The sequence below is a fragment of the Bos indicus genome, chromosome 28 (assembly GCF_029378745.1).
Source record: "Bos indicus isolate NIAB-ARS_2022 breed Sahiwal x Tharparkar chromosome 28, NIAB-ARS_B.indTharparkar_mat_pri_1.0, whole genome shotgun sequence".
NCBI classification, from domain to species: Eukaryota; Metazoa; Chordata; class Mammalia; order Artiodactyla; family Bovidae; genus Bos; species Bos indicus.
This window is the reverse complement of record NC_091787.1, coordinates 12,992,068-13,018,781: the sequence shown is the minus strand read 5'-3', so window position 1 is coordinate 13,018,781 and position 26,714 is coordinate 12,992,068. Positions and strand designations below refer to the sequence as shown.

Below are 26,714 nucleotides of genomic sequence, written 5' to 3'. Positions count from 1 at the left end.
CAGATAAAAATCTAAACAAACAAGCTAGTACTTTCTTCCTGTGTCCTAAAGAATAGACAGTATGTGACATACACACAGTTATCTTGCACACTCCCTTGGGGCACAGCCTCCCTCTCTCCCCTACCTCTACTCACCCCAGGTCATTGCTGTGAATAGCAGGAAGCCAATGGTGAAATGGAATACACAATTCAGTACCACTTAAACTAACTGTTGCTGAGGAAGCAGTGATCCTAAAGTAGGGTGGAGACTGCACTGGAGGCACTGTTGGAGCTGGATCGCCTATAGTAAGGAGGCAGCAGCAGCAGAGAGGCTAAACAGACAGCTTGGTGAACAGAGGGAGAGAGGAAGAGTTACTCTCCGAGGGTCGGCATGATCTATGTTAGAGGTTCTGGAAGCCTCTTGTCAAGTCTGGGGAAACAAAAGGAAGAGCAGGGTAGACATACAGTGAAATGAAACAGACATAGAGTACACCAAATAAACACAACAAAAAAGTGGAATATCAACTGGAAGTTTGGATAGATGGTTCTGGAAAAGATGAGAGAGCTCTAGTATTAAAAAAAACTTGGGTGAAAATGGCAACTCCATGTCACTGGGGTCACCAGAGTGAATCAGATGGTCACAGAGGAGATAAGGAAAGAAAGAAATGCCAGCACAGAATATGAAGGAATGCCAATATTTGAGTGGCTGATAGAAAAAAGAAAAATAGGCTAGAAAAAAGAAAAATAGGCTATGAAAGCCAAGAAGAAATTTTTTGAAATGTAAGAAAAGAACCAAATTACAGGAGAATAATAGGAAATAATAAGTAACAATTTCACAAGTAGCACAGTTTCACAAATAACTGACACTTCCAATTAAAGATGGCAGACTTAAAACACATCTACTTCTGAAGCCGCTGATGCCTCCAGCAATATAAGTGGAAGAAACAATAAAAATAAATGTGCAAATAACAGAATGTACTGGAAGATAATTTTATTCAACTTCTAGATTATATGAGCAGATAGTATTAGACAGAAACTACAAGCATGGTACCTGTAATTTATATAAGCACAGATGTGTAAGCTTCCAACCACAGCCAGTGACCACCAAGCTCTAAGCCCTCCAACCAGGGCTAAGGGTCAGCATAGGTGGTAAGACGAATGGCAAAATAACTGACAGTTGACTGCTAGGGCATTTTAGTGTCCCCCTTACTCTGTGGAGATCCAGCAGTTAGTGAAGACCAAAGTTGAAGAGCAGCCATTCTATGAAGTTGGACACTTAAAGCTCTCTCTATATAGTTGGCCCTCCATATGTACAGGGTCCACATCCACAGATTAAACCAACTATGAACTGAAATATTTGGGGGAAAAAAACTAGAAAGTTCCAAAAGGCAAAACTGAATTTGTCACATACCAGCAACTATTTACAACTACATACTATTTAAATAGTATTTACATCATATTTGGTATTATAAGTAATCTAGAGACAATTTAAAGTATATGAGAGGATCTATCACAAAGGAGGCAAGAATATATAATGGGGGAATGACAGCTTCAACAAATCGTGCTGGGAAAACTGGACTACATGCGCACACCATAAAAAGTAAAACTCAAAATGGATTAAAGACTTAAATGTAAGGCCTGAAACCATAAAACTTCTAGAAAACACAGGCAGGGAACTTCCTTGGTAGTCCTGTGGTTAGGACTCTGTGCTTCCATGGCAGGGGGCCTGGGTTCAAACCCTGGTCAGGGAACTAAGATTCCACAAGCCATGTCCAAAAAGAAAAAGCTAATAACCCCTGACCCCCTAAGACCTATGGGCACTACCTTCTCTTTAACATTAGTCTTAGTACCATCGCCAGGCTGACCATCGGCAACAAGAAGAACCAAGAGATACGGGGCATCAAATGTTGACTGTCACTGGAGAAGCCCAGTTGTCTATGAAGCCTCTATTGCAAGATGGTGTCTCCTCTTTTCTTTGAACAGGGAAAGTAAGCAGGAAGCCCAATTTTGGAGAGCTCAGCTATTTTTATTCTTGGTTTTCTGTTGCCTTCCTTCTACAAGTATATTAGAGAGCCATTGGAGACAGAAAACTATGAGGTGTTGCTTTTTATAAATGACTATGAAAGCTTTTATCGCTGCTATACCCTTAAGAGCCTAAGCTCTATGCTTTTTGAAATTTTAGGGAGAATGAGCCTATAATTTCAAGATACCTTAAATAGCAAAATTTGAACCACGTCTTCCAAGTGTCATTCTTCATAAATCTATTTAGAATCAAGCTTAAAAATGACCACCAGCAAATCATTTTCGTAGCCTACATGGCAACTGAATATTCTTCTGTTTAATTTTTCAGCACTGCTTTGTTATAAGACATAGGTTGCAAAATATAATAAGCTATTTGTATTGTAAGCTGAAAAGAATGAGAATCATAGAGTAGATCTGCAGCAATCTCTTCTGAGGATGGCAAGAAAAATAGACATTTCAACTGTGCCTTTAGATTCGCAGTCAGGTTGATGGAAACAAATAGCCCCAGGTCATTCACCTTAAAACCTAAATAAAGAAACAGTCGGCCAACTAGAGGTGTAGAATTGGTATAGACTTTAAAGGCTCAAGAGACAGTTTTCTATGACAGTTAACCTGGGGTATCCTCTAATGCACATTAATGAAGTCTCCTTTATGTACAGTTGGGAAGGTCCCCTGGAGGAAGAAATGGCAACCCACTCCAGTATTTTTGCCTAGAGAATCCCATGGACAGAGGAGCCCGGCGGGCTACAGTCCATGGGGTCACAAAAAGTCGGACACAACTGAGCGACTAATACTTTAGCAATGTTTTGGACATTCTACTTAAATAAGGGAAACAAAAACAAAAACTACCAGGTAGGGACTAGATGAGACTAAAAAGCATTTGTACATTGAAGAAAACTATCAACAAAATGAAAAGGCGGCCTAGTGAATGGGAAAAGACATCTGTAAATAAATATACAATAAGGGGTTAATATCCAGTGTATATAAAGAACTCATACAGCTTGACATAAAAAAAAAAAAAAAAAAAAACAGTTAAAAATGGGCAGGGACTTGAACAGACATTTTTCTAAAGAAAACATACAGATGGCCAGTAGAAAAATAGAACAGTTTCTGGCTACCAAGTGGCAGCGGTTGGGGAGGGAGGAATTAGATGAAGGTAGATAAAATGTAAAAACTTTCAGTTATAAATAAGTACTATGGATTAAGTACAGCTGATAAAGATAATTTACACTGCTACACATTATTAAATGAAAGTTGAGAGCAGACAATCCTGAGTTCTCATCAAAAGGAAAAACATTTTTTTCCTGTTCCTTTAGTGTTGTGTCCATGAGACAATGGATATTCACTCAGCTCACTGTGGTAATCATTTCATGATGTAAGTCAAATCATTATATTGTACACCTTAAACGTAGGTGCTATATGTCAATCACATCTCAGTAAAAGTGGGAAAAATTTAAAAGTACATGGCATGATGTGAGTAGGTTATATGCAAATATTACACTATTTTATGTATGGAACTTGTGCATCTGCAGATTTTGATATCTTTGGGAGGTATCTGGAACCAACCCCCAGCAGATACCAAGGGATGAGCATATATGGACAATATGGATAATTCTGCCCAAAGTTAACTAAGAAATAAAACTCTTCAAACTTCAGTCCCCCATAATGTTGTGGTTCAGTTGCTAAGTCATGTCTGACTCTTTCTGACCCTGTGGACTGCAGCATGCCAGGCTCCCCTGTCCTACACTATCTCCTGGAGTTTGCTCAAATTCATGTCCATTGAGTCGGTGATGCCATTCAACCATATCACCCTGTGCTCCCACCCCCACCTTGCCTTCAATCTTTCCCAGCATCAGGGTCTTTTTTCAGTGAGTCGGGGGTTTGCATCAGGTGGCCAAAGTATTGGAGCTTCAGCAACAGTCCTTCCAGTTAATATTCAGAGTTGATTTCCTTTAGGATTGACTGGTTTGATCTCCTTGCAGTCCAAGGGACTCTCAAGAGTCTCCAGCACCACAATTCGAAAGCATCAGTTCTTCATCCCTCACCCTTCTTTATGGCCCACATCTCACATCCATATATGACCACTGGAAAAACCATAGCTTTGACTGTATGGATTTTTGTCAGCAAAGTGATATCTCTGCTTTTTAATATGCTGTCTAGGTTTGTCATAGCTTTCCTTCCAAGAAGTACACAGTTTTTTAATTTTGTGGTTATAGTCACTGTCCATAGTGATTTTGAGTGAACTCCGGGAGACAGTGATGGACAGGGAGGCCTGGCGTGCTGCGATTCATGGGGTCGCAAAGAGTCAGACACGACTGAGCGACTGAACTGAACTGAACTGATAGTGATTTTGGAGCCCAAGAAAATAAAATCTGTTACTGCTTCCACCTTTTCCTCTTCTATTTGCCATGAGGTGATGGGACTGGATGCCATGATCTTAATTTTTTGAATGGTGAGTTTCAAGCCAGCTTTTTAACTCTCCTTTACCACCCTTACTGAGAGGCTCCTGAGTTCCTCTTCACTCTCTGTCATTAGAGTGGTAACATGGATGTACCTAGAGAGTACCAAGTGAAACAAGTGAGAGAAGAACATGGATGTACCAAGTGGGTGCCAAGTGAAATAAACAATACAGAGAAAGACAAATAATGTATGATTTCACTTATATCTGGAATCCAAACAAATATATGAACAGATATAACCAGACAGAAACAGAGTCATTAAAAAGAACAAACCAACAGACCTTGGTGCTCTGATTCCAAGACACATCACCCTCCATTTCAGAAACTGAAGGGGGACCTCCTGCTTGCCTGCCTGGCCTGAAGGAAAGTCCTCTGTGTCTATCCCTAGCCATTACCTACAGAACCTTGTGGTAAGAAACATCCACATCTACATCCTTAACTATCCATTTACTTTGCCATAGTTACCGAAGCTAATCAAACTAGATCTTCATAGAGAAATATGAAAAGAAAATGATGACATCAAGCAAGTAGGGAGAACCAAAGCATTAAAAGTAAGCCATCAGAATGAATAGAATGATTGAAGAGTAAGGGAGGGGGGAAGTACAAAAATAAGGGTAAGTAGTGAAATATTCTCAGAGAAGGCAATGGCACCCCACTCCAGTACTCTTGCCTGGAAAATCCCATGGGCAGAGGAGCCTGGTAGGCTGCAGTCCATGGGGTTGCGAAGAGTCGGACACGACTGAGTGACTTCACTTTCACTTTTCACTTTCATGCATTGGAGAAGGAAATTGCAACCCACTCCAGTGTTCTTGCCTGGAGAATCCCAGGGACGGGGGAGCCTGGTGGGCTGCCGTCTATGGGGTTGCACAGAGTCGGACACGACTGAAGCGACTTAGCAGCAGCAGCAGCAGTGAAATATTCTAAACAAAATCCTCAAAGAGGGACTTCTTTGGTGATCCAGGGGTTAGGACTCAGTGCTTTCACTGCTGTGGCTGAGTTCAATCCCTGGTTAGGGAACTACTATCCCACAAGCTGTGTGGCATGGCCAAAAAAAGGATATGCAAAGATATTCAAAAGAATATTGCTTCGACATAAAGTGAGAACAGCTGTCTATAAGAATCCATCAGAGAGAAAAAAGAGTACTTGGAAATGTTCATATTTGCTTAAATTGTGGAAACATAAGATAAATGCTCTCAAAAGGTTACTAGAAAACGAACTTGACAAAGAATACAAAATTGTCTCTCAAAATAAAAATCAGAAAATAATGAGTTTATAAAATGTGAATGAATTCAGAGATAAATACCACTCTAAAAGAAATCCTAGGACAGACCACATAGGATAAAGGAAAGAAGAAAAGAAATAACAGCACATATGCCCAAAGAGATAGATGAATCTTCAGATTTAAAAGACACACTGAATACAAAGGATGGTTTCTGGAAAAAAATAAAAATGTGTATGTAGCTCCACCTGATGAAATTTCTGAAATACAAGTAAAAATCCTTAAACATCTATGAAAGTAAACAAGTAATGACTGACTGCAAAGAAATGAGAATCAAACTGATACCTGATTCATCCTCAGCAGAAATCAGTAACAGAGGAAAGGAAGAGAGAGAGATGCTTACAATTTTCTGAAGACAGTAACTTTTTTTTTCCTGCCAAGAATTATATAGCCAGCCAAAAAGCCATTTATACAACAAAGAAAAACAAGTATATGATAAAATTAAAAACCATACATCCCTGAGCCTGTTTTATAGAATTATTCCAGAGTATACACTATCGAAACAGCAGAATCCAAGAAAGAGAAACATGACACGAGGTAAGTGAGAATGTAAGAGATCAGCATTAAATAGTTTCCAGTAAAGCCAGAGAAGACAGTTATCGGGGTTATAAATGGAAGGGAAGTGGTTCTGTTTACTGAACAGGTGGCATAAGACTGTCAACATCTTGAGAAGTACATGTACCCAAAGCATCCCTCCATAATGACCATGGACAGTGCTGCAGGCTGAGGACTCAGACTGAGCTGCCCTGAAACAAGAGAAGTGGCATTGTTCCACCAATGAACAAAGAATTTACATAAAGAAGTGCTGAAATAGGCAACCTAAAACGAGATGATAAAACCTGCAATAAAAGACAAAACAAGTTCACTGTCATTTATTGCAGTGGGCTCAAACCCAGGTAAAAAGTCTCAACCATTTTCAGTGTTCCATTGAATAAATCACTCCATCTACCTTCCACATATAACCCTTTGTTGACTATCATTCATCGCCTCTAAAATGATATAAAAAGAGCACTGGAATTATATGACCTAATAAAAGGATGGTACCTTCAGGGCCTCACACATGGTCATTCTTCAATTACAGCTCTTCTACAGGTCAAGAGCTACTGTTCTCACAAATTACTTTTGATATTGCAACAACAAAATAACCTGAATACTTCAAGCAAGTCTAACTTATTAGCATTCCATTTTTTAAGAATAGAAAAAGTATTAATATTCAACATATAAATAAACCATTAAAATGATTTCTATAAAACATGAGATGAGATGGGGGAGAGAGTAAAACCTGCTGGAAAAATCACATCTTGTTCATAGTTTTGAAATATATACAAATATCAAATTATGTTATATGTCTGAAATTAACATAATATTGCAAATCAAAAAGAATTCAGTCCAGGCAGAAAACCAGTAGGCATTGTTCAAAAACATTTTAAGACCAAAGAAAAACCCATAGCTACCTGGGCAAAAGATTACTTACAGACATACAATAGGTTACCTAAAGCCTGGGGAAAAATGTTGGGGATAGAGTTTTTTTTTGGGGGGATATTAACCAAAAATACTTGTGTACACTAGGGAATTTAGAAAGTCATACACATACCCAGGATAGGTTGCATTCCTAAGAAAGACCTCAGAAGACCTAAGCTTGTATGCTGTAGTTGATCTCTACATGCAGTGCAAGCAGGATACTGTCGAGAGCCACGTTAGGCATTACTGACAAAATGGAGGCATGGCCCCAACTCCCTCTCTTTGTCCCGCAGGCACGGACTCGGGATGAAGGAGTTAGGCCTTGTGATTCTGACTTGTTTTTTCCTCTCCTCGGCTGAGTTGACTGAAAAGAATATTAAGGTGCTTATCATTCTTGAGAGGAGCATGAGAAGGCACAAAGCCTTCTGCAGCTGTGCTCAGAGAATAATTCATAAAGTTAATCATTGACATTTGTTCAAGGACTTTTACAAAAGAGTGTTCCAGGATGAATACATAGGCCGCAGCTTGAAGCCATGGGAGGGATTGCTATCTGAAGCCTATTTGTGAGGAAAGTGTTTATGGCAAAGGAGTTTGCTGAATTTAGGGCTTAGGAATAATTAAAATAGTTAGAAGCTAAAGATTTAAGGAATGTTGTAATGTTAGCATATTCTACTATAGTGTATAGAGATTAGGAACTTTAGAGATATTAATAGCTAGAAGCCCTTTTTAAGAAATAGTGAGCTTAAGATACTAGGGGCAAACAGGACTTAGAAAGATAAGAAATATGCTGAGGTTTGTATGCAGCCCAGACTTAAGCATGAGTTACAATGTAATCACAAGTTAAAGTAAACACTATTCTGAGAGAACCACTGGAGCAGAAACTCTGTTTGAAGGGCAATAATGATTTATGGAGACAATAAATCTGGGTGAAGGCAAATTGAAAATGTCAAACTCTGACCTAATGCTTTTGTTAAAGTATAAAAAGAATCTTAAGCTTGAAATAAAGTTATGCAGTCCAAGAAAAATGAGAGGCTGCATCATGACTCGCCGACACCACCCATCTCTTCAGGTTGATTCCCTGGCTGCTGGAGCTGGACTCTGACAGGATACGAAGGCTAGGGCAACTGAACATGGGCGTGCTAAGTCCTAAAGAATAACTCTAGATCTGTGTCAATTTGCAAAGACTGGGAAAGGTGGTTGCTTGGGAGGTTTTGGTTGTTTTATTTTTCTTCCCAGCTTTCAAGGAACAGTCTGTCAAAACACTAACTGAACACAAGCTAAAAGAACAGAAAATTCAGTGACCACAGACGATAAAGAGACACGTGTACCCCAATGTTCATCGCAGCACTGTTTATAATAGCCAGGACATGGAAGCAACCTAGATGTCCATCAGCAGATGAATGGCTAAGAAAGCTGTGGTACATATACACAATGGAGTATTACTCAGCCATTAAAAAGAATACATTTGAATCAGTTCTAATGAGGTGGATGAAACTGGAGCCTATTATACAGAGTGAAGTAAGCCAGAAAGAAAAACACCAATACAGTATACTAACGCATATATATGGAATTTAGAAAGATGGTAACAATAACCCTGTATACGAGACAGCAAAAGAGACACTGATGTACAGAACAGTCTTTTGGACTCTATGGGAGAGGGAGAGGGTGGGATGACTTGGGAGAATGGCATTGAAACATGTATAATATCATATATGAAACGAGTTGCCAGCCCAGGTTCAATGCACAATACTGGATGCTTGGGGCTGGTGCACTGGGATGACCCAGAGGGATGGTATGGGGAGGGAGGAGGGAGGAGGGAGGAGGGTTCAGGATGGGGAATACATGTATACCTGTGGTGGATTCATTTTGATATATGGCAAAACCAATACAATATTGTAAAGTTAAAAAATAAAATAAAACATAAAAAAAAGAAATACCTTGCAAAAACAAAAGCAGATTGAAATTCATATGGGTAACTATAGCCTTCAACAATCAAAAACAGAAAAATCTGGAAAAGAGCAAGAAAGTAATTTCTAAAATTACAATGTTACTTTTCAACAACAACAAAATCACAAAGCATACAAAGAAACAAAAAAGTATGGCCCAATCAAAGGAAAAATGTAAACTGACAGAAAGGTTCTTGAGGAAGACCAGACACTGAAGTTCCTAAACAAAGACTTTACTCAAAAAGCTAAAACAGAAATAGGAGTCAAGATGGTGGAGCAGGACATGGAGTTCATTTCTCCCTACAAATATATCAGGAATACATCTACAAGTGGGACAATTCTCCCAGAACACCTGCTGAACAGTAACAGGGATCCTCAGACACCTGTAAGGGCAAGATTAATCCTCAGGTAACCAGGTAGGACCAAAGAAAGAAAATGAAAAGTGGCAATGGATGGGACCTATGCCCCTAAGCAGGAGAGGAGGTTCCCACACCCAAGGAAGCTCCCTCACTGGGGGTAGGGGGATCAGTTGGAATAAAAAGGGGGGCTTCAGGGGTTTGGAGGAGAGTGTAGCACCTTTCTGTGGCAGGCAGGACAGAGTGAGATCTATACAGGTGGTCTGTGCCACAGCTTTGCATGCTCCAGGCGGAGACATGTGTCTGCCAGTGTGATGGGGGCTGGATGCTGAACAGGGTGTTTGGAGAGCAGACCCAGAAAGAGGACTGGTATTGCCTGTGAGGAGGCTGCCTGAGAATGGGCATGAGGAGCACCTTAACTGGGAATGCTCACGGAAGAAGCCTGGGCTGCCACAGAACTGAAGCAGAATTGTTCAGTGACACACAGAGAGAGGAGTCACCACTGTAGCCTCTGTCCCCACATGCTGGTTGCTTGCACTATGGGCACTAGGGGGGCACCTGCTGGAGTGGGCTGGTGTGGCCCTGGTTGCCACCTCTGGCCCCTCCCACTTGGTGGGCAAGTGTGCCACAGTTAGTCATTGCCTCTGCCCGCTCCTGCCTGGGAGGGCCCACGCACCCTTGATCCCTTCCCACCTGCGAGGGCTTCATGTGCTCTGGGATAACCCTGGGAGGAGACGCCGATAGGTAGTGCACATGAAGACGGAAGATAAAACCACAACTGAACCCCAGGGGCTGTGCAGCTAAGGAAGAAGATCTGAAATCTCTCCTCCAGGCTGGCTGCATGAACAAACGATTTACTCCCCCGAACCAACTTTGTAGACATGGCACCTACATAACATCTAAACATATACAACAGCTCTCGCAAATGAGATGGGTCTAGCTATAGCAGCTGGGGGCTCTGGGGGCTCTAACATGTGGGGGATGGGCCGGGCTGAGCTGTCCCCATAACACAGTGGGTCCAGATGCATGATTACTGCAATCCTGGGACCTGACCTCAGTGAATCCAGGCTGGTGACCTGATGAAAACAATTGGCCTGAGAGAAGCCAGAGCCAACTGCTAGAACACCTACAGTTAAGGTCAGGCTGTGAGCAGTGCCAGAAACAGTATAATCTGTGAGTATGGACAGTGGGTGACATAACCGAGCGTGCTTGCAGATGAATAGCTCCACAACAGGAATATTCAGTGGCTTCTCCCCCAGTGGGAGTGCTCCAGTACCACCGCAGATCAGAAACACAGCTGAAAAACAGATGTACTCCAACAGCTAGGGAGGGCAGTGACACCACAGAGCAAAGGAGAGGCTCCGCTCAATATCCAGGTAAGGCTGTGGTCACCACAACATCACTCACAGCTCTTAAGGTGATAAGCATAAGCTGAAGAGCAAGGTGGCACACATTCAAACTAAAAACAGCCCTTGGACCAAAAAATGTTAAAACCCACACAGGCTACACAGAGACATTCCCACGTTAAAAACAGCCCTCCAAGACAGTATGAGGGTTTGATATTGGGAGGAAGATCTCCAGAGCATGTAGCCTTGAATCCCAGTGGGGCTTCAACTGGTCATGCAGGAGCTCCACAGGGCTGGGGGAAACATAGACTACATGCTTGGAAGGTGCACTTAAGGTCTTGTGCAGTGTGACCCAGCTCAAAGCAGTACTTCCAAAGGAACCTGGGCTAGACCTACCTAGTGGTCTTGGAGGGTCTCCTGGGAAGGTGGGGATTGGCTGTAGCTCACCATGGGGGAAAGAATACTAGTAGTGAAGGCCCCAGGGAACTGTGGTGTGAATACTCATCTAGGTCCCCATTCTGGCACCAAGATCTGATCCTACCCAACAACCTGAAGGCTCCAGTGCTGTAAAGTCTCAGGCTAAACATTCAAAAGCAGAGACGTTACTTTGTCAACAAAGGTCCGTCTAGTCAAGGCTATGGTTTTTCCTGTGGTCATGTATGGATGTGAGAGTTGGACTGTGAAGAAGGCTGAGCACCGAAGAATTGATGCTTTTGAACTGTGGTGTTGGAGAAGACTCTTGAGAGTCCCTTGGGCTGCAAGGAGATCCAACCAGTCCATTCTGAAGGAGATCAGCCCTGGGATTTCTTTGGAGGGAATGATGCTGAAGCTGAAACTCCAGTGCTTTGGCCACCTCATGCAAAGAGCTGACTCATTGGAAGACTCTGATGCTTGGAGGGATTGGGGGCAAGAGGAGAAGGGGACGACAGAGGATGAGATGGCTGGATGGCATCACTGACTCGATGGACATGACTTTGAGTGAACTCCGGGAGTTGGTGATGGACAAGGAGGCCTGGCGTGCTGCGATTCATGGGGTTGCAAAGGGTCGGACACGACTGAGTGACTGAACTAAACTGAAACAAACCAACAAGACAGGAGCAGGGCCCCACCCACCAGCATACAGACTGCCTAAAGTCATACTGTGCTCACAGCCACCTCACAAGCAAACTCTTTGATACAGCTTTGTGTACTAGAGGAACTACACCCAGCTCCATCCCACAGAGAGCACTCACCAGTCTCTCTGACAAGGAAGCCTGCACAAGTCCCTAGACCAACCTCACCCACCAGGGGCCAGACATGAGAAGGAAGAGGAACAATAATCCTAAAACCTGAGGAAAGGAGACCACAAACATATAAATTTAGAGAAAATGAGATGACAGAGAAACATGCTGCAGAAGAAAGAACAACCTAACGACCTACAAGAAAAACTAAATGGAGAAAGGCAATCTACCTGAAAAATAATTGACAGTAATTATAGTAAAGATGATCCAAAATCTCAGAAAAAAAAAAATGGAGGCACAGACCAAGAGGATACAAGACATGTTTAACAAAGAGCTAGAAGATTTAAAGAACAGAGATGAATAACATAATAATACTGCAATGAAAAATTTACTGGAAAGAATAAATAGGATAACTGAGGTAGAAGAATGAATAAATGATCTGGAAGACAGTGGTAGAAATACTTCCACAGAACAGGATAAAGAAAAAGGAATGAAGAGAAATAAGGACAGTCTCAGAGACCTCTGGGACAACATTAAAAGCAACAATTGAATCGATTATAGCTGAAAACTTCCCCTATCATGGAAAAGGAAACATTCACCCAACTGGAGGAAGCCGAGTCCCATATAGGATAAACAAAAGGAGGAACACATGTTAACAAAATGTTGAGACACATGTTAATCAAGCTAACGAAAATTAAATACAAAGAAAAAAACCATAAAAGCAAAAAGGGAAAAGCAACAAATAATATACAAAGGACTCCACACAAGGTTATCAACTGATTTTTCAGCAGAAACTCTACAGGCCAGAAGGGAGTGACACGAAATATTTAAAAGAAAGAAAGATAAAAGTCTATAGCCAAGAATACTCTACTCAACAAGGCTCTCTCATTCAGATTTGACAGAGAAATCAAAAGCTTTACAGACGAACAAAAGCTCAGAGAATTCAGCACCAGCAAACCAGCTTTAAAACAAATGCTAAAGGAACTTCTCTAAGAGTAGAATAAAGAGGTCACAACTAGAAACAAGAAAATCATAAGTGGGAAAGCTTACCAGTAAAGGCAAACACACAGTAAAAGTAGGAAATCATCCACACAAATATGATATCAAAGCTAGCAACTGTTAGATGAGGAGAGTACTAATGCAGGAAATGAGGACTGCAAACTGAAAGACCAGCAACTTAAAACAATCTTATATAGACCACTATATTGAAACCACATTAAAACACACAAACACACGGGAACTACAAACCGAGAAACAACAGATGCACACACAAAAAGAAAAAGGAACCCTAACACAACACAAAAGATAGTTATCAAACCACAAGAGAACAAAGAGAAAGGAAAGAAAAAAGACCTACAAAAACAAATCCAAAAATATTCAGAAAATGGCAACAGGCACATACATATCAACAAATACCTTAAATTTCAATGGATTACATGCCCAAACCAAGATACAGATTTGCTTAATGGATACGAAACTAAGACCCATATACATGCTGTCTACAAGAGACCCACTTCAGATCTAGGGACACATACAGACTGAAAGATGCTGGATGGAAAAAGATGTTCCAGCAAATGGAAATAAAAGGAAAGCCAGTGTAGCAATACTCCTATCAGACAAAATTAGACTATGAAACAAAGACTGTTACCGAGAGAGAAGGAAAGACACTACATAACGACCAAGGGATCAACCCAAGAAGAAGCTAAAACAATTGTAAGTATATATGCACCCAACAAAGAAGCGCCTCAATATTTAAGGCAAAATCTATCAACCATAAAAGGAGACATTGACAGAAACACAATAATTGTGGGGGACTTCAGTATCCCATTTTCATCAATGAACATATCATCCAGAGAGAAAATCAATACAGAACCACAAGTCTTAAATGAAATATTAGACCAGACAGACTTGATATTTGTAGGACATTCCATCCAAAAGCAGAAGAATCTACTTTCTTCTCAAGTGAACACAGAACATTCTTCAAGATAAATCACATCTTGGGCCACTCATCTTGGGTTGCAAAGAGTTGGACACGACTGATCAACTGAACTGAACTGGGCCACTAATCAAGCCTTATTAAATTCAGGAAAATTGAAATCAGATCAAACATCTTTTTGACCACAACGCTATAAGATTAGAAATCAATTACAGGAAATATATATATATATATAAAATACAAACACATGGTGGCTAAACAATGTTACTAAATCAATGGATCATTGAAGAAATCAAAGAGGAATTCAAAGAATACCTAGAGACAAATGACAATGAAAATATGACAATCCATAACCTATGGGGTGGAACAAAAGCAATTCTAAGAGTAAAGTTTACAGCAATACAATCTTACTTCAGGAAGCAAACAAACAAAACTCAAACATCCTAACTTTATACCTAAAGCAACTAGGGAAAGTAGAAAAAACACAACATTAGTAGAAGGAATGAAATCATCAAGATCAGAGCAGAAATAAATGAAATAGAAGTGGAGAAAACAGAAAGGAACCACATGTTCCACGTTTGTTCAGTGGATTAGAGGACATGGAAAACTGTAAAGATGAAGAAAAGAAGGTTTTCTATGTCCTACTGGTCATACTTAGAAGACATTTCCATACTATAACCATTGTTTTGTGTATGCATCTTATTCCTTAACACTATTGCTGTTGTTCAGTTGCTCAGTCATGTCCAACTCTTTTGATCCCATGGACTACAGCACGCCAGGCTTCCCTGTCCTTCACTATCTCCTGAAGTTTGCTCAAACTGATGGCCATTGACTCAATGATGCCATCCAACCATCTCATCCTCTACTGCCCCTTCTCCTCGTGCCCTCAATCTTTCCCAGCATCAGAGTTAATACTCTATATGAAGAGTTTCTTGAGAGTGAAAAACCTGGCTCGAAACTCAACATTCAAAAAGCTAAGATCATGGTATCAGGTCCCATCATTTCATGGCAAATAGAAGGGGAAAAAGTGGAAGCAATGACAGATTTATTTTCTTGGGCTCCAAAATCACTGGGGAGTGTGACTATAGCCCTTACATTAAAAGACACATACACCTTGGAAGGAAAGCTATGAGAAACCTAGAGAGCATATTAAAAAGCAGAGACATCACTTTGCTGACAAAGGTCCATAAATCAAAGCTATGGTTTTTTTCAGTAGTCATCTATGGATGTGAGAATTGGATCATAAAGAAGGCTGACCGCCAAAGAATTGACGCTTTCGAACTATGGTGCTAGAGAAGACTCCTGAGAGTCCCATGTACAGCAAGGAGATCAAGCCAGTCAATCCTAAAGGAAATCAACCCTGAATATTTATTGGAAGGACTGATGCTGAAGCTCCAATACTTTGGCCACCTGATGCGAAGGCTGACTCACTGGCAAAGACCCTCATGCTGGGAAAGATTGAAGGCAAAAGGAGAAGAGGGTGACAGAGGATGAGATAGTTGGATAGCATCACTGACTCAATGGACATGCATTTGAGCAAACTCTGGGAAACAGTGTAGGACAGAGGAACCCGGCATGCTGCAGTCCATGGGTCACACAGAGCTGGACACGACTTAGCCACTGAACAACTGTGTGTGTGTGTATGGTTGACAGTAAGTACTTTTTGGGAAATATCTAGTCATTCTAGACGTTCTGAAGTGCCTGATATACGTTAAAAGTAGAGGTAGTAAAGGGGCATTTTGTAAATACATTTTTGTTAAAATTTGTATGAATATTGTTAATTTCAGAGGGGCTGGCCAAACTACCTCTCTGAACAGTACGCACTGTGTTTGTGCACTGAGGGGAAGGAGATGGAAGTGAAAAGAGCTCTGTGCCAGTGTGTTTATACTGAGGCAAGATTAACCATTGTCTTTGTGCGTTGTTTTTCACTTTTACTGTGTATTTAGTGCATGTAATGGACAAACAAGTCCTAATTTACATGTAGTCTTTCCAGATGTTATAGAGGTTGCCAGTGTATGACAAAACTAGAATTAGTAAATAATACATTTTGTGTTAAAATTTCTAGGAAAGACTGTCTTCTGAAAATTTGAGCATTATAGCCCTTTGGGTTGGTGGAGGTGGAAGAGAAGGGAAGGGTATTGGTCTTAGGCTACAGTGTTCTCATATGTTGAAGACACTTTCAGATTATAACTGTTAACATATATGCTGTTTATTCAAGACTGGACTATATATAGTGGACAAATTAAGTCTTTGTTTGAAATAACTAGCGCATTTAGAGGTGCCCAATGTATTTTAAATGTAGAGGGAGTAAGATAATCACTTTGTAAATATCTTTTTGGTTAAATTCATAGAATTAGGTCTTTGGGGATGTTAAACGTTAAACCACCTCTGTGAGCAGTATACTATTGTCTGTACTTATTCAGTGGCTCAGAGGAAGTGGGAGGGAAAGAATTAGAAAAGGTAACATGCTAGTGTGTTCATACCTGGACATTTTCAGACAGAACCATTTTTGTGTTCATGTATATTTTATTTTGTTGTGTATATAGTCTATATAGTGGACAAATGAGTCCTAAGTTTGCAACATCTAGTCTCTAGATGTTACAGACATCGCCACTGTATGAAACTAATAAAATTAGCACATTTTGTACACTATCTATTGAAATTTATAGGAAGGTTGTCTTCTGTAAATGATGTTTGGATATGAATTTGTTCAACTACCTCTAAACATTACATGTGCCTATTATTTGCCCACTGGATTGGTGGTGGAGAGAAGGAAGTGAGGGAAAGAATAGGTTAGGTCAAAACAGTCATATTTAGAAGATACTTCAGGTTAGGGCTTCCCTGGTGGCTCAGATGGTAAAGCGTCTGCCTTCAATGCAGGAGACCCGGGTTCGGTCCCTGGTTCGGGAAGATCCTCTGGCGAAGGAAATGACAGCCCACTCCAGTACTCTTGCCTGGAAAATCCCATGGACAGAGGAACCTGGTGGGCTACAGTCCATGGGGTTGCAAAGAGCTGGACACGACTGAGTGACTTCACTTCACTTCAGGTTATAACCATTGCTACATGTGTGCTATTTTAATTAACTGTTCTGTGTACATAGTGGATAAGTAAATTCTCATATAAAATATCTAGTCTTTCTAGATATTTAGAAGTGCTTGATGTATTTAAAAGGAGAAGTAGTAAAATAATACTTCTTGTAAATACAGTTTAAAAGCGGATGGGAAGGCCTGCCCTGGTGGTCCAGTAGTGAAGAATCTGCTAAAAGCGGGGGAAATGGGTTCAATCCCTGGTGCAGAAGATCCCGCACGCCACAGAACTAAGCCCATGTGCCACAACCACTGAGCCTGAACTCCAGAGCTTGTGCTCTGCAACAAGAGAAGCCACTGCAACGAGAACCCCGAGCACTGCAACAAAGACCAGCCCCGCTCACCACAAGTAGAGAAAGTCCATGCACAGCAACGGAGACCCAGCACAGCCAAAAAATAAATTAATTAAAAAAAAACACACACACTGATGGGAAATATTGTCTTTAGAAATGGAATTGTTAAACCTCCTCCCTGAACAGTATACTCTGTGCTTTTTCATTGGATTGACGGAGGTGAGAGGGAAGACTGCAAAAGACGTTTTGCTAGTATGTACTAGAACATTTCAACTTGTCCATTGCTCTATATGTTACATATACTTCACTGCATATATTATGTATATACTGGACAAATGGGTCCCAATTTTATAATATCTAATTTCTAGATATTAAAGAGATTGCCAGTGTATGATAAAAATTGAGTTAGTAAATTAATACATTTTGTACCCTTTGTGTTAAAATTCACTGAAAGGTCATATTCTGAAAAGGACCTTTGGAAGTGAAATTGTAAATCACGTTTAAGTGACAAAAGACATTAATCTACAACAAAGGAGCAAGACTAATCAATGGAGAAAAAAATCTCTTCAATAAATAGTACTGGGAAAACTGGACAGCTACATGTACAACACTTAGAACATTCTTTAATCTGTACATAAAAATAAACTCAAAATGGATTTTAAAGACCTAAATGTAAGACCAGATGGATACTATAAAACTCTCAGAGGAAAACATAGGAAGAACAGTCTCTCACATAAATTGCAACAATATCTTTTTTAATCATCCTCCTAACATAATGGAAATAAAAACAAAAATGCACAAATGTGACCTAATTAAACTTAAAAGTTTCTGCATAGCAAAGGAAACCATCAGCAAAATGAAGAAAAAAAAAAAGAATGGAAGAAAGTATTCGAAAATGATGCAACTGACATGGGATTAATATTCAAAATATACAAACAGCTCCTGCAGCTCTATGTATAGAAACAAACAAACAAAAAATGTCGATACACAGCCCAGCTTGGTGGGCTGCCTTCTATAGGGTCGCACAGAGTCGGATACAACTGAAACGACTTAGCAGCAGCAGTCAAAGGCTTTGGCATAGTCAATAAAGCAGAAGTAGATGTTTTTCTGGAACTCTCTTGCTTTTTCAACGATCTAGTGGATGTTAGCAATGTGATCTCTATCTCCTCTGCCTTTTCTAAATTCAGCTTGAACATCTGGAGGTTCACGTACTGTTGAAGCCTGGCTTAGAGAACTTGGAGCATTACTTTGCTAGCGTGTGAGATGAGTGCAATTGTGCAGTAGTTTGAGCATTTCTTTGGCACTGCCTTACTTTGGGATTGGAATGAAAACTGACCTTTTCCAGTCCCATCACTTCATGGCAAATAGATGGAAAAACAATGAGAGATTTTATTTTTTTGAGCTCCAAAATCAATGCAGATGGTGACTGCAGCCATGAGATCAAGATGCTTGCTCCTTGGGAGAAAAGCTATGACCAACCTATATAGCATATTAAAAGCAGAGATACTGTTAACAAAGATCCGTCTAGTCAAAGCTATGGTTTTTCATGTAGTCATGTATGGATGTGAGTTGGGACTATAAAGAAAGCTGAGAGCCAAAGAATTGATGTTTTTGAATTGTGGTGTTGGAAAACACTCTTTAGAGTCCCTTGAACTGAAAGGAGATCCAAACAGTCCATCCTAAGAAAAATCAGTCCTGAATATTCATTGGAAGGACTGATGCTGAAGCAGAAGCTCCAATACTTTGGTCACCAGATGTGAAGAACTGACTCATTGGAGAAAACCCTGATGCTGGGAAAGATTAAAGGCAGGAGGAGAAGGGGATGACAGAGGGTGAGATGGTTGGATGGCATCACCGACTCAATGGACATAAGTTTGAGCAAGCTCCAGGAGTTGGTGATTGACAGGGAAGCCTGGTGCGCTGCAGTCGATGGGGTCATAAAGAATTGGACACGACTGAGTGACTGAATTGAACTATTATCGGAGCCTTCACCAAGTCATGATCTTTTTGCAGTTGTAACATCAGAGGTCACTGATCACAGATCACCTTAACAAATATAGTATTCAGTTCAGTTCAGTTGCTCAGTTGTGTCTGACTCTTTGCGACCCCATGAACCAGAGCATGCCAGGCTTCCCTGTCCATCACCAACTCCCGGAGTCCACCCAAACCCGTGTCCATCGAGTCAGTGATGCCATCCAAACATCTCATCTACTGTTGTCCCCTTCTCCTCCTGCCCTCAGTCTTTCCCAGCATCAGGTCTATTCAAATGAGTCAGCTCTTCACATCAGGTGGCCAAAGTATTGGAGTTGCAGCTTCAACATCAGTCCTACCAATGAATACCCAGGACTGATCTCCTTTAGGATGGACTGGTTGGATCTCCTTGCAGTCCAAGGGACTCTCAAGAGTCTTCTCCAACACCACAGTTCAAAAGCATCATTCTTCAGTGCTCAGCTTTCTTTATATTTCAACTCTCACATCCATACATGACCACTGGAAAAACTATAGCCTTGACTAGACAGACCTCTGTGGACAAAGTAATGTCTCTGTTTTTTAATATGCTGTCTAGGTTGGTCATAACTTTCCTTCCAAGGAGTAAGCGTCTTTTAGTTTCATGGCTACAGTCACCACCTGCAGTGATTTTGGAGCCCAGGAAAAAAAAGTCAGCCACTGTTTCCACTGTTTTTCCATCTATTTCCCATGAAGTGATGGGACCGGATGCCATGATCTTCGTTTTCTGAATGTTGAGTTTTAAGCCAACTTTTTCACTCTCCTCTTTCACTTTCATCAAGAGGCTTTTTAGTTCCTCTTCACTTTCTGCCATAAGGTGTCATCTGCATATTTGAGGTTATTGATATTTCTCCCAGCAATCTTGATTCCAGCTTGTGCTTCATCCAGCCCAGCATTTCTCATGATGTAATCTGCATATAAGTTAAATAAGCAGGGTGACAATATACAGCCTTGACGTACTCCTTTTCCTATTTGGAACCAGTCTGTTGTTCCATGTCCAGTTCTGACTGTTGCTTCCTAACCTGCTACAGGTTTCTCAGGAGGCAGGTCAGGTGGTCTGGTATTCCCATCTCTTTCAGAATTTTCCACAGTTTATTGTGATCCACACAGTCAAAGGCTTTGGCATAGTCAATAAAGCAGAAATAGATGTTTGTCTTGAACTCTCTTGCGTTTTCAGTGATCCAGCGGATGTTGGCAATTTGATCTCTGGTTCCCCTGCCTTTTCTAAAACCAGCTTGAACATCTGGAAGTTCATGGTTCACGTACTGCTGCAGCCTGGCTTGGAGAATTTTGAGCATTACTTTACTAGCGTGTGAGATGAGTGCAATTGTGTGGTAGTTTGAGCATTTTTTGGCGTTGCCTTTGGGATTGGAATGAAAACTGACCTTTCCCAGTCCTGTGGCCACTGCTGAGTTTTCCAAATTTGCTGGCATATTGAGTGCAGCACTTGCACAGCATCATCTTCCAGGATTTGAAACAGCTCAACTGGAATTCCATCACCTCCACTAGCTTTGTTCGTAGTGATGCTTCCTAAGGCCCGCTTGACTTCACATTCCAGGATGTCTGGCTCTAGGTGAGTGATCACACCGTCGTGATTATCTGGGTCAGGAAGATCTTTTTTCTACAGTTCTTCTGTGTATTCTTGCCACCTCTTCTTAATATCTTCTGCTCCTGTTAGGTCCCTACCATTTCTGTCCTTTATTGAGCCCATCTGTGCTTGAAATGTTCCCTTGGTATCTCTGATTTTCTTGAAGAGATCTCTAGTTTTTCCCTTTCTATTGTTTTCTCTATTTCTTTGCATTGATCACTGAGGAAGGCTTTCTTATCTCTCCTTGCTATTCTTTGGAACTCCCCATTCAAATGGGTATCTCTCCTTTTCTCCTTTGCTTTTCGCTTCCCTTCTTTTCACGGCTATTTGTAAGACCTCCTCAGACAGCCATTTTACTATTGGGTTAACCAAGAAGTTCATTTGGGTTTTTCCATAAGAGGTAATGGAAAAACCTGAATGAACTTTTTGGCAAACCCAATAATAATGAAAAAGTTTGAAATGTTGAATGTTATTAAGAAGTAAGCAAATGGTCTTGCAAAAATATCACAACAGAATTTCTTAATGCAGAATTGCCACAAAACTTCAGTTTAGTTTTAAAAAATCTGCAAAGCACAGTAAGATATACCTATATGTACCTTATTTTCAAAGAACTGTGTTTTGATCTGTTTTGGGGCTGTTTGAGGAGAATGCCTACAACTCAATAACAACAACAAAACTTTTAAATAGACAATGGACTTGAACAGACATTTCTCCAACAAATATATACAATTAGCTAACTAGCTTATGAAAATATGCTCAAAATCACTAATCATTAGGGAAATGCTAATCAAAACCACTATCAAATATTACCTACACCTATTATGAGAGCTGCTATTTAAAAAACCTGAAAACAATAAGTGCTGGTGGGAATATAAAAGGGTGAAGCTGCTGTGAGGAACAGTATGGTGTTCTTCAAAAAAAAACAACTGAATTACCATATGACCCAGCAATACCACTTCTTGGTGTTTATTGAAAAGAACTGAAAGCAGAATCTCAAGACATGTTTGTACATCCATGTTCATAAAAGCATTATGCACAGCAGCCAAAAGGCAGAAGCAAATGTCCATCAACAGATGAATGAATAAACAAAAATGTGATATATATACACACACATACAACATGGATGAACCCTGAGAATTATGCTAATTAAAAGAAGCCAGTCACAAAAAGACAAGTCCTTTATGCTTTCACTTCCATGAAGTATGAAAGAGTAGTCAAACTCATAGAAACATAAAGTAGAATGGAGGCTTTCACTGGTCAGGGAGCAGAGAGGAATGGGGAGTTTTTGTTTAATGGGTGCAGTGTTTCCGTTTTATAAGATGAAAATATTTTGGAGGTTGATTGTAGCATAACGTGAATAAACTTAACACTACTGAACTATACACTTAAGAACATTAAGATGGCAAAACAAAACAAAAACAAGGATGCCTGCTTTGGCCACTTATATTCAACTCTGCACTAGAAATTCTAGCCAGAGCAATTAGGCAAAAAATAGATAAATAAAAGGTATTCAAACTGGATGGAAGAATGAAACTATCTCTATGTGCAGATGATATGACTGCATATATAGACAATTCTAAAGAATCTACAAAGCAACTATTAGAACTTGTGAACAAATTCAGCAAAACAGGGTATAAGCTCAACATTCAAAAAATCAGTTGTATTTCTACGTACCATCAATAAGCAATCAAAAAGGGAACTAAGAAAAGACTTCCATTTACAATATCGTCTAAAAGACCACTTAATAGTAAATTTAAGCAAACATGTAAGATCTGTACTCTGAACACTACAAAATAGAAAATCTAACTTATTGGAAAAACATCTCACGTTCATAGATACTCATGACTTAATATTCTTAAAGTGGCAATATTTTCCAAAGCGGTCTATAGATTCAATGCAATCCTTACCAAAATCGCAACAGCCTTTTTGTGTGGAAATAGACAAGCTAACATAAAATTCATATGGACTTGGCAAGGGACTTGCCTTGCTGTGCAACACAGTTTGCCAGTTTCAAAATAAGTTAAACACAGAATTATCACATGATCCATCAATTTCACTCCTAGGAAAGAACTGAAAATAGGTCTTCAAACAAAAACTTGTACATGAATGCTCACAGCACTGTTCTCAATAACCAAACATGGAGTCACCCCCAAATGCCCATGAAATGATAGATAAACAAAAGGTAGTATAGACGATGGAATATTTATTTGGTCACAGAAGTGAAGAAGTAATGATACAAATTACAACATGGAAGGGTCCTGAAAACACACTAAGTGAAAGGCTACATGATTCCACTTATATGAGCTGTCCAGAATAGGCAAACCCATAAGAAGAAAATAGATTAACAGTAGCTAGGGGCTGGGGGGAGTGGGGAGTAGCTGTTTATTAAGTGATGGTACTGCTTATTAGGATTCGCTGGTAGCTCAGTGGTAAAGAATCCATCTGCCAATGAAGGAGACTCAGGTTCGATCTCTGGGTTGGGAAGATCCCCTGGAGTAGGAAATAGCAACCACTCCAGTATTCTTGCCTGGAAAATCCCACAGACAGAGGAGCCTGGTGGGCTGCAGTACATGGGGTTGCAAAGAGTCAGACAGGCCTTAGAGACTAAACAACAGTATGGGGTCTCCTTTTGGTATGACAAAAATATTCTTAAAGTATTTTTAAGAATGGTTGCACATCATCATTAATATACACAATGTCACTAAATTCTGCATTTTAAAACGGTTGAAATGTGAATTTTATGCTATGTGTATTTTACCAAAATTAAAAAAGAAGAATCCCTTGCCAGACTCTACAAAGATTTAGACTTTGCCAAGCCCTCAGGATTGTCACAAAGCCTGCCTCCTCCTACTAAATAACCTAGGTCACCTGGTCTATGCAGATTGTCTCTTCTCTGAAAAACCATGAGTCCTAATGCTGGCTCTAATTCACTTGAATTATTTATCACGTATTTTCTTTTGACATCACTTAACTTTTCCTGTGGAATAGACAAGAATCATTCCCTTTATTCCAACCACTTCTTTATGCAACTGCAAGACTGTCACAAGAAGGTTCACAACATCACATAATGAAGTCTATCAAAAAAATTTTTTTAATGGCTCAGTTTCACAGCTCAATAATATCATAGGATCTGCATTTACCCACATGGCATCTCTTTCCTACTACTGATCTGCTCTTCTAAATCAGAGGTCAGCAAACATTTTCAGTAAATGTTCATAGTAGGTATTTCAGGTCTGTGAGCTGTCTGTCACAATCACTAAACTCTGCCCCTGTAATCTGAAGGCAGTCACAGCCATAAATGAGCATAGCTGTGTCTCAGTAAAAGTTTTACAGACACTGAGATTTGAATTTCACACAATTTTCACATCACAGACTATTACTCTTGATTTGTTTCTCAATCATCTAAAAATTCTTAGTGTGTGGGCAATAAAAAACCAGGCAGCAAGCCTCATTTGGCCCATGGGCTGTAATTTGCTGACTTGTGCTCTATATTTTCCCTGATGTAAACATTTATTTCTACTATTTCAAATGAATGTATAGACATGGTATAAACTTCAAATAATCAAAACTGTGCATAAATTAAACAACTCACCTGCAATGTGATCATTTTCTGTTGCTTCTGGAGAAATGTAGAGAGCTGAGAGAGTACACCTGAGAGAGAAGGAAGGTCATCAGTGATATCACCTGCCTAAAAAGCTCCACCCCAGTAGCTGGCATAACATCTTAGAATGGGAGATGCCTTGAGAAGGGGCAGAAACGGTAACAGTAAGGGAGGGAGCCCTCCATGTCCATGCATGACTCTGGTATGATTATGTAATACTTAGACAAGCTAGTTTTCAAATGTAAAAGCATTGGTTTTCTACTCATTTGTTAACAGTGTATGCTCTAACATACAGAAAATGTGAACAACACATTAAACTAATTAAGCCAATTAGGAAAAGCCAAGATTAGAACATTAAAACTGATGCTGAGCAAAAATATTCAGCACAAAATTTATAATGTTCATTACAAACCAGAAAAACCTCAACAGTGTTCTGAAAAAAAAAAGGATGGGGTATTTTTGGAAGGGGAAAAAAGTTTACTCTTAATTTGGTTTTGGGTCTCAACAGTATTTTTTAATTAAAAACAATAAACTGGTTTTGATTTCTGTGTTGTTAAGGCAGAAAAGACTTCCCTGGACCATCAAGAGACTCCATGGCTGTCCTTGATTCTACCATAACAAAATGTAGGATTGTAAACTAACCACTTTTTTACCCACTTCCTGCCCACCCCACCCCAACTCCATGCTTTAAGTAACACATACATAGACCTGTCTTAAGTCCAAGTCGTAACGACCTGTCTTGCAGCACCATCTCTGATTCTGCAAGCTCAGGACAGGGGACATCAGGTATTCTCTAGCTGTGCTGAGTGCAGGAGCAGCTCAGAATACAAGTGGAGTAAAGAGTGAAGGGTGCAAGAAGGTAAACTCCCTCCCCTGTGGCTGATCAGCTCTTCCTTCCACAGGATGCCTTCACAACCTCCCAGGAAGGAGTACCTTCTGTTCCTTTTGTCCAGAAAGTTGGCCCAAGGTTTCCACCGTCACTACCACCTGGTCCAGCAGGAGGACCAAAGTCTGCTCCTCTGAGGTCCCAAGCGCACTGACTGTCCTGCCAGAGACTCCTGCTCCCGGAATCATCCTTTCTACTCCACAAAAAGCTATTCTGTTGCAACAAAGATGGACCTAAAAGGGTCAGAATATTTGTCCCAGATTAAAGCTCCTGGAATTTAAGCGGGACATCCTGTAAAAGCCAACTAGGGCTACTGAGGGCACAGGCAAAGCTGACCACAGGCGGTTACGCGAGGCCCTGAGTGTTGGGGGCGGGGGTGGGGAGGGAATCAAGTTTCTTCGCAGAGAAGAAAAGTGCACATCTACTGGGAGCCCGAAAGCCAGTTTCTGCGCCGTCTTCCAAGGTCTCAGACCACCCCGCACCTTGGAAATGAGAAAAACAAGCTGCACCTGGTAACAAGCGCTGGGACGTGCTGGTCCTCACCAGGAGCATAAAAACGGAGTCAGAGCCACACCGAGTCTGGAGACAAAGCCGTTTCCTCCTTCACCCGCCCTCCGGTCGCCTGTCTCAACTCTGCGGGGCTCCACCGAACCGTCCTGGTCCTCAGCAGTCGGGTCCACAAGCCTGAAGCTCCGGAATCTTCTCCTCGCGAGACTGCAGCTGCAGACCCGAACCTGCAGGCTAGCAGGGAGAGGAGGGGGAGGAGGGAGCGCACATGCGCAGAAGGCCATAGCGACCGCCGCGTCCAGTCCCAGAAAAGGCACAGTACATTTCTTGAAAGCCTGTTATTGTTCAGTCGGTAAGTCATGTCTGACACTTTGCGACTCCATGAACTGCAGCACGCCAGGCTTCCCTGTGCTTCACTATCTCCCTATAGTTTGCTCAAATGCATGTCCCGTTGAATCGGTGATACTATCTAACCATCTTATCCTCTTCCGCCACCTTCTCCGTTTTGCCTTCAATCTTTCCTAGCACCAGGGTCTTTGCCAATGAGCAGGCTCTTCCAATCAGGTGGCCAAAGTATTGAAGCTTCAGCAACAGTCTTGCCAATGAATATTCAGGTTGATTTCCTTTAGGATTGACTGGTTTGATGTCCTTGCAGTCCAAAGGAATCTCAGGAGTCTTTTCCAGCACCACAATTCGAAAGCATCAATGCTTCCGAGTTTAGCCTTCTTTATGGTCCAGCTCT

The 26,714-nt window shown here is 40.8% G+C and overlaps 1 protein-coding gene across 1 annotated transcript in view; it reads right to left on the bottom strand.

The window, feature by feature from the left end:
* Nucleotides 1–26,177, bottom strand: part of LOC109553813 (zinc finger protein 37A-like) — a 40,264-nt gene extending 14,087 nt beyond the window's left edge. The window contains 2 exon segments of the mRNA XM_070781896.1: nucleotides 24,571–24,629; nucleotides 25,975–26,177. Coding sequence (XP_070637997.1) covers nucleotides 24,571–24,629; nucleotides 25,975–26,017 — 102 coding nt within the window. The 5' untranslated portion in view covers nucleotides 26,018–26,177.
* Between the last annotated feature and the right edge of the window lie 537 nt (nucleotides 26,178–26,714).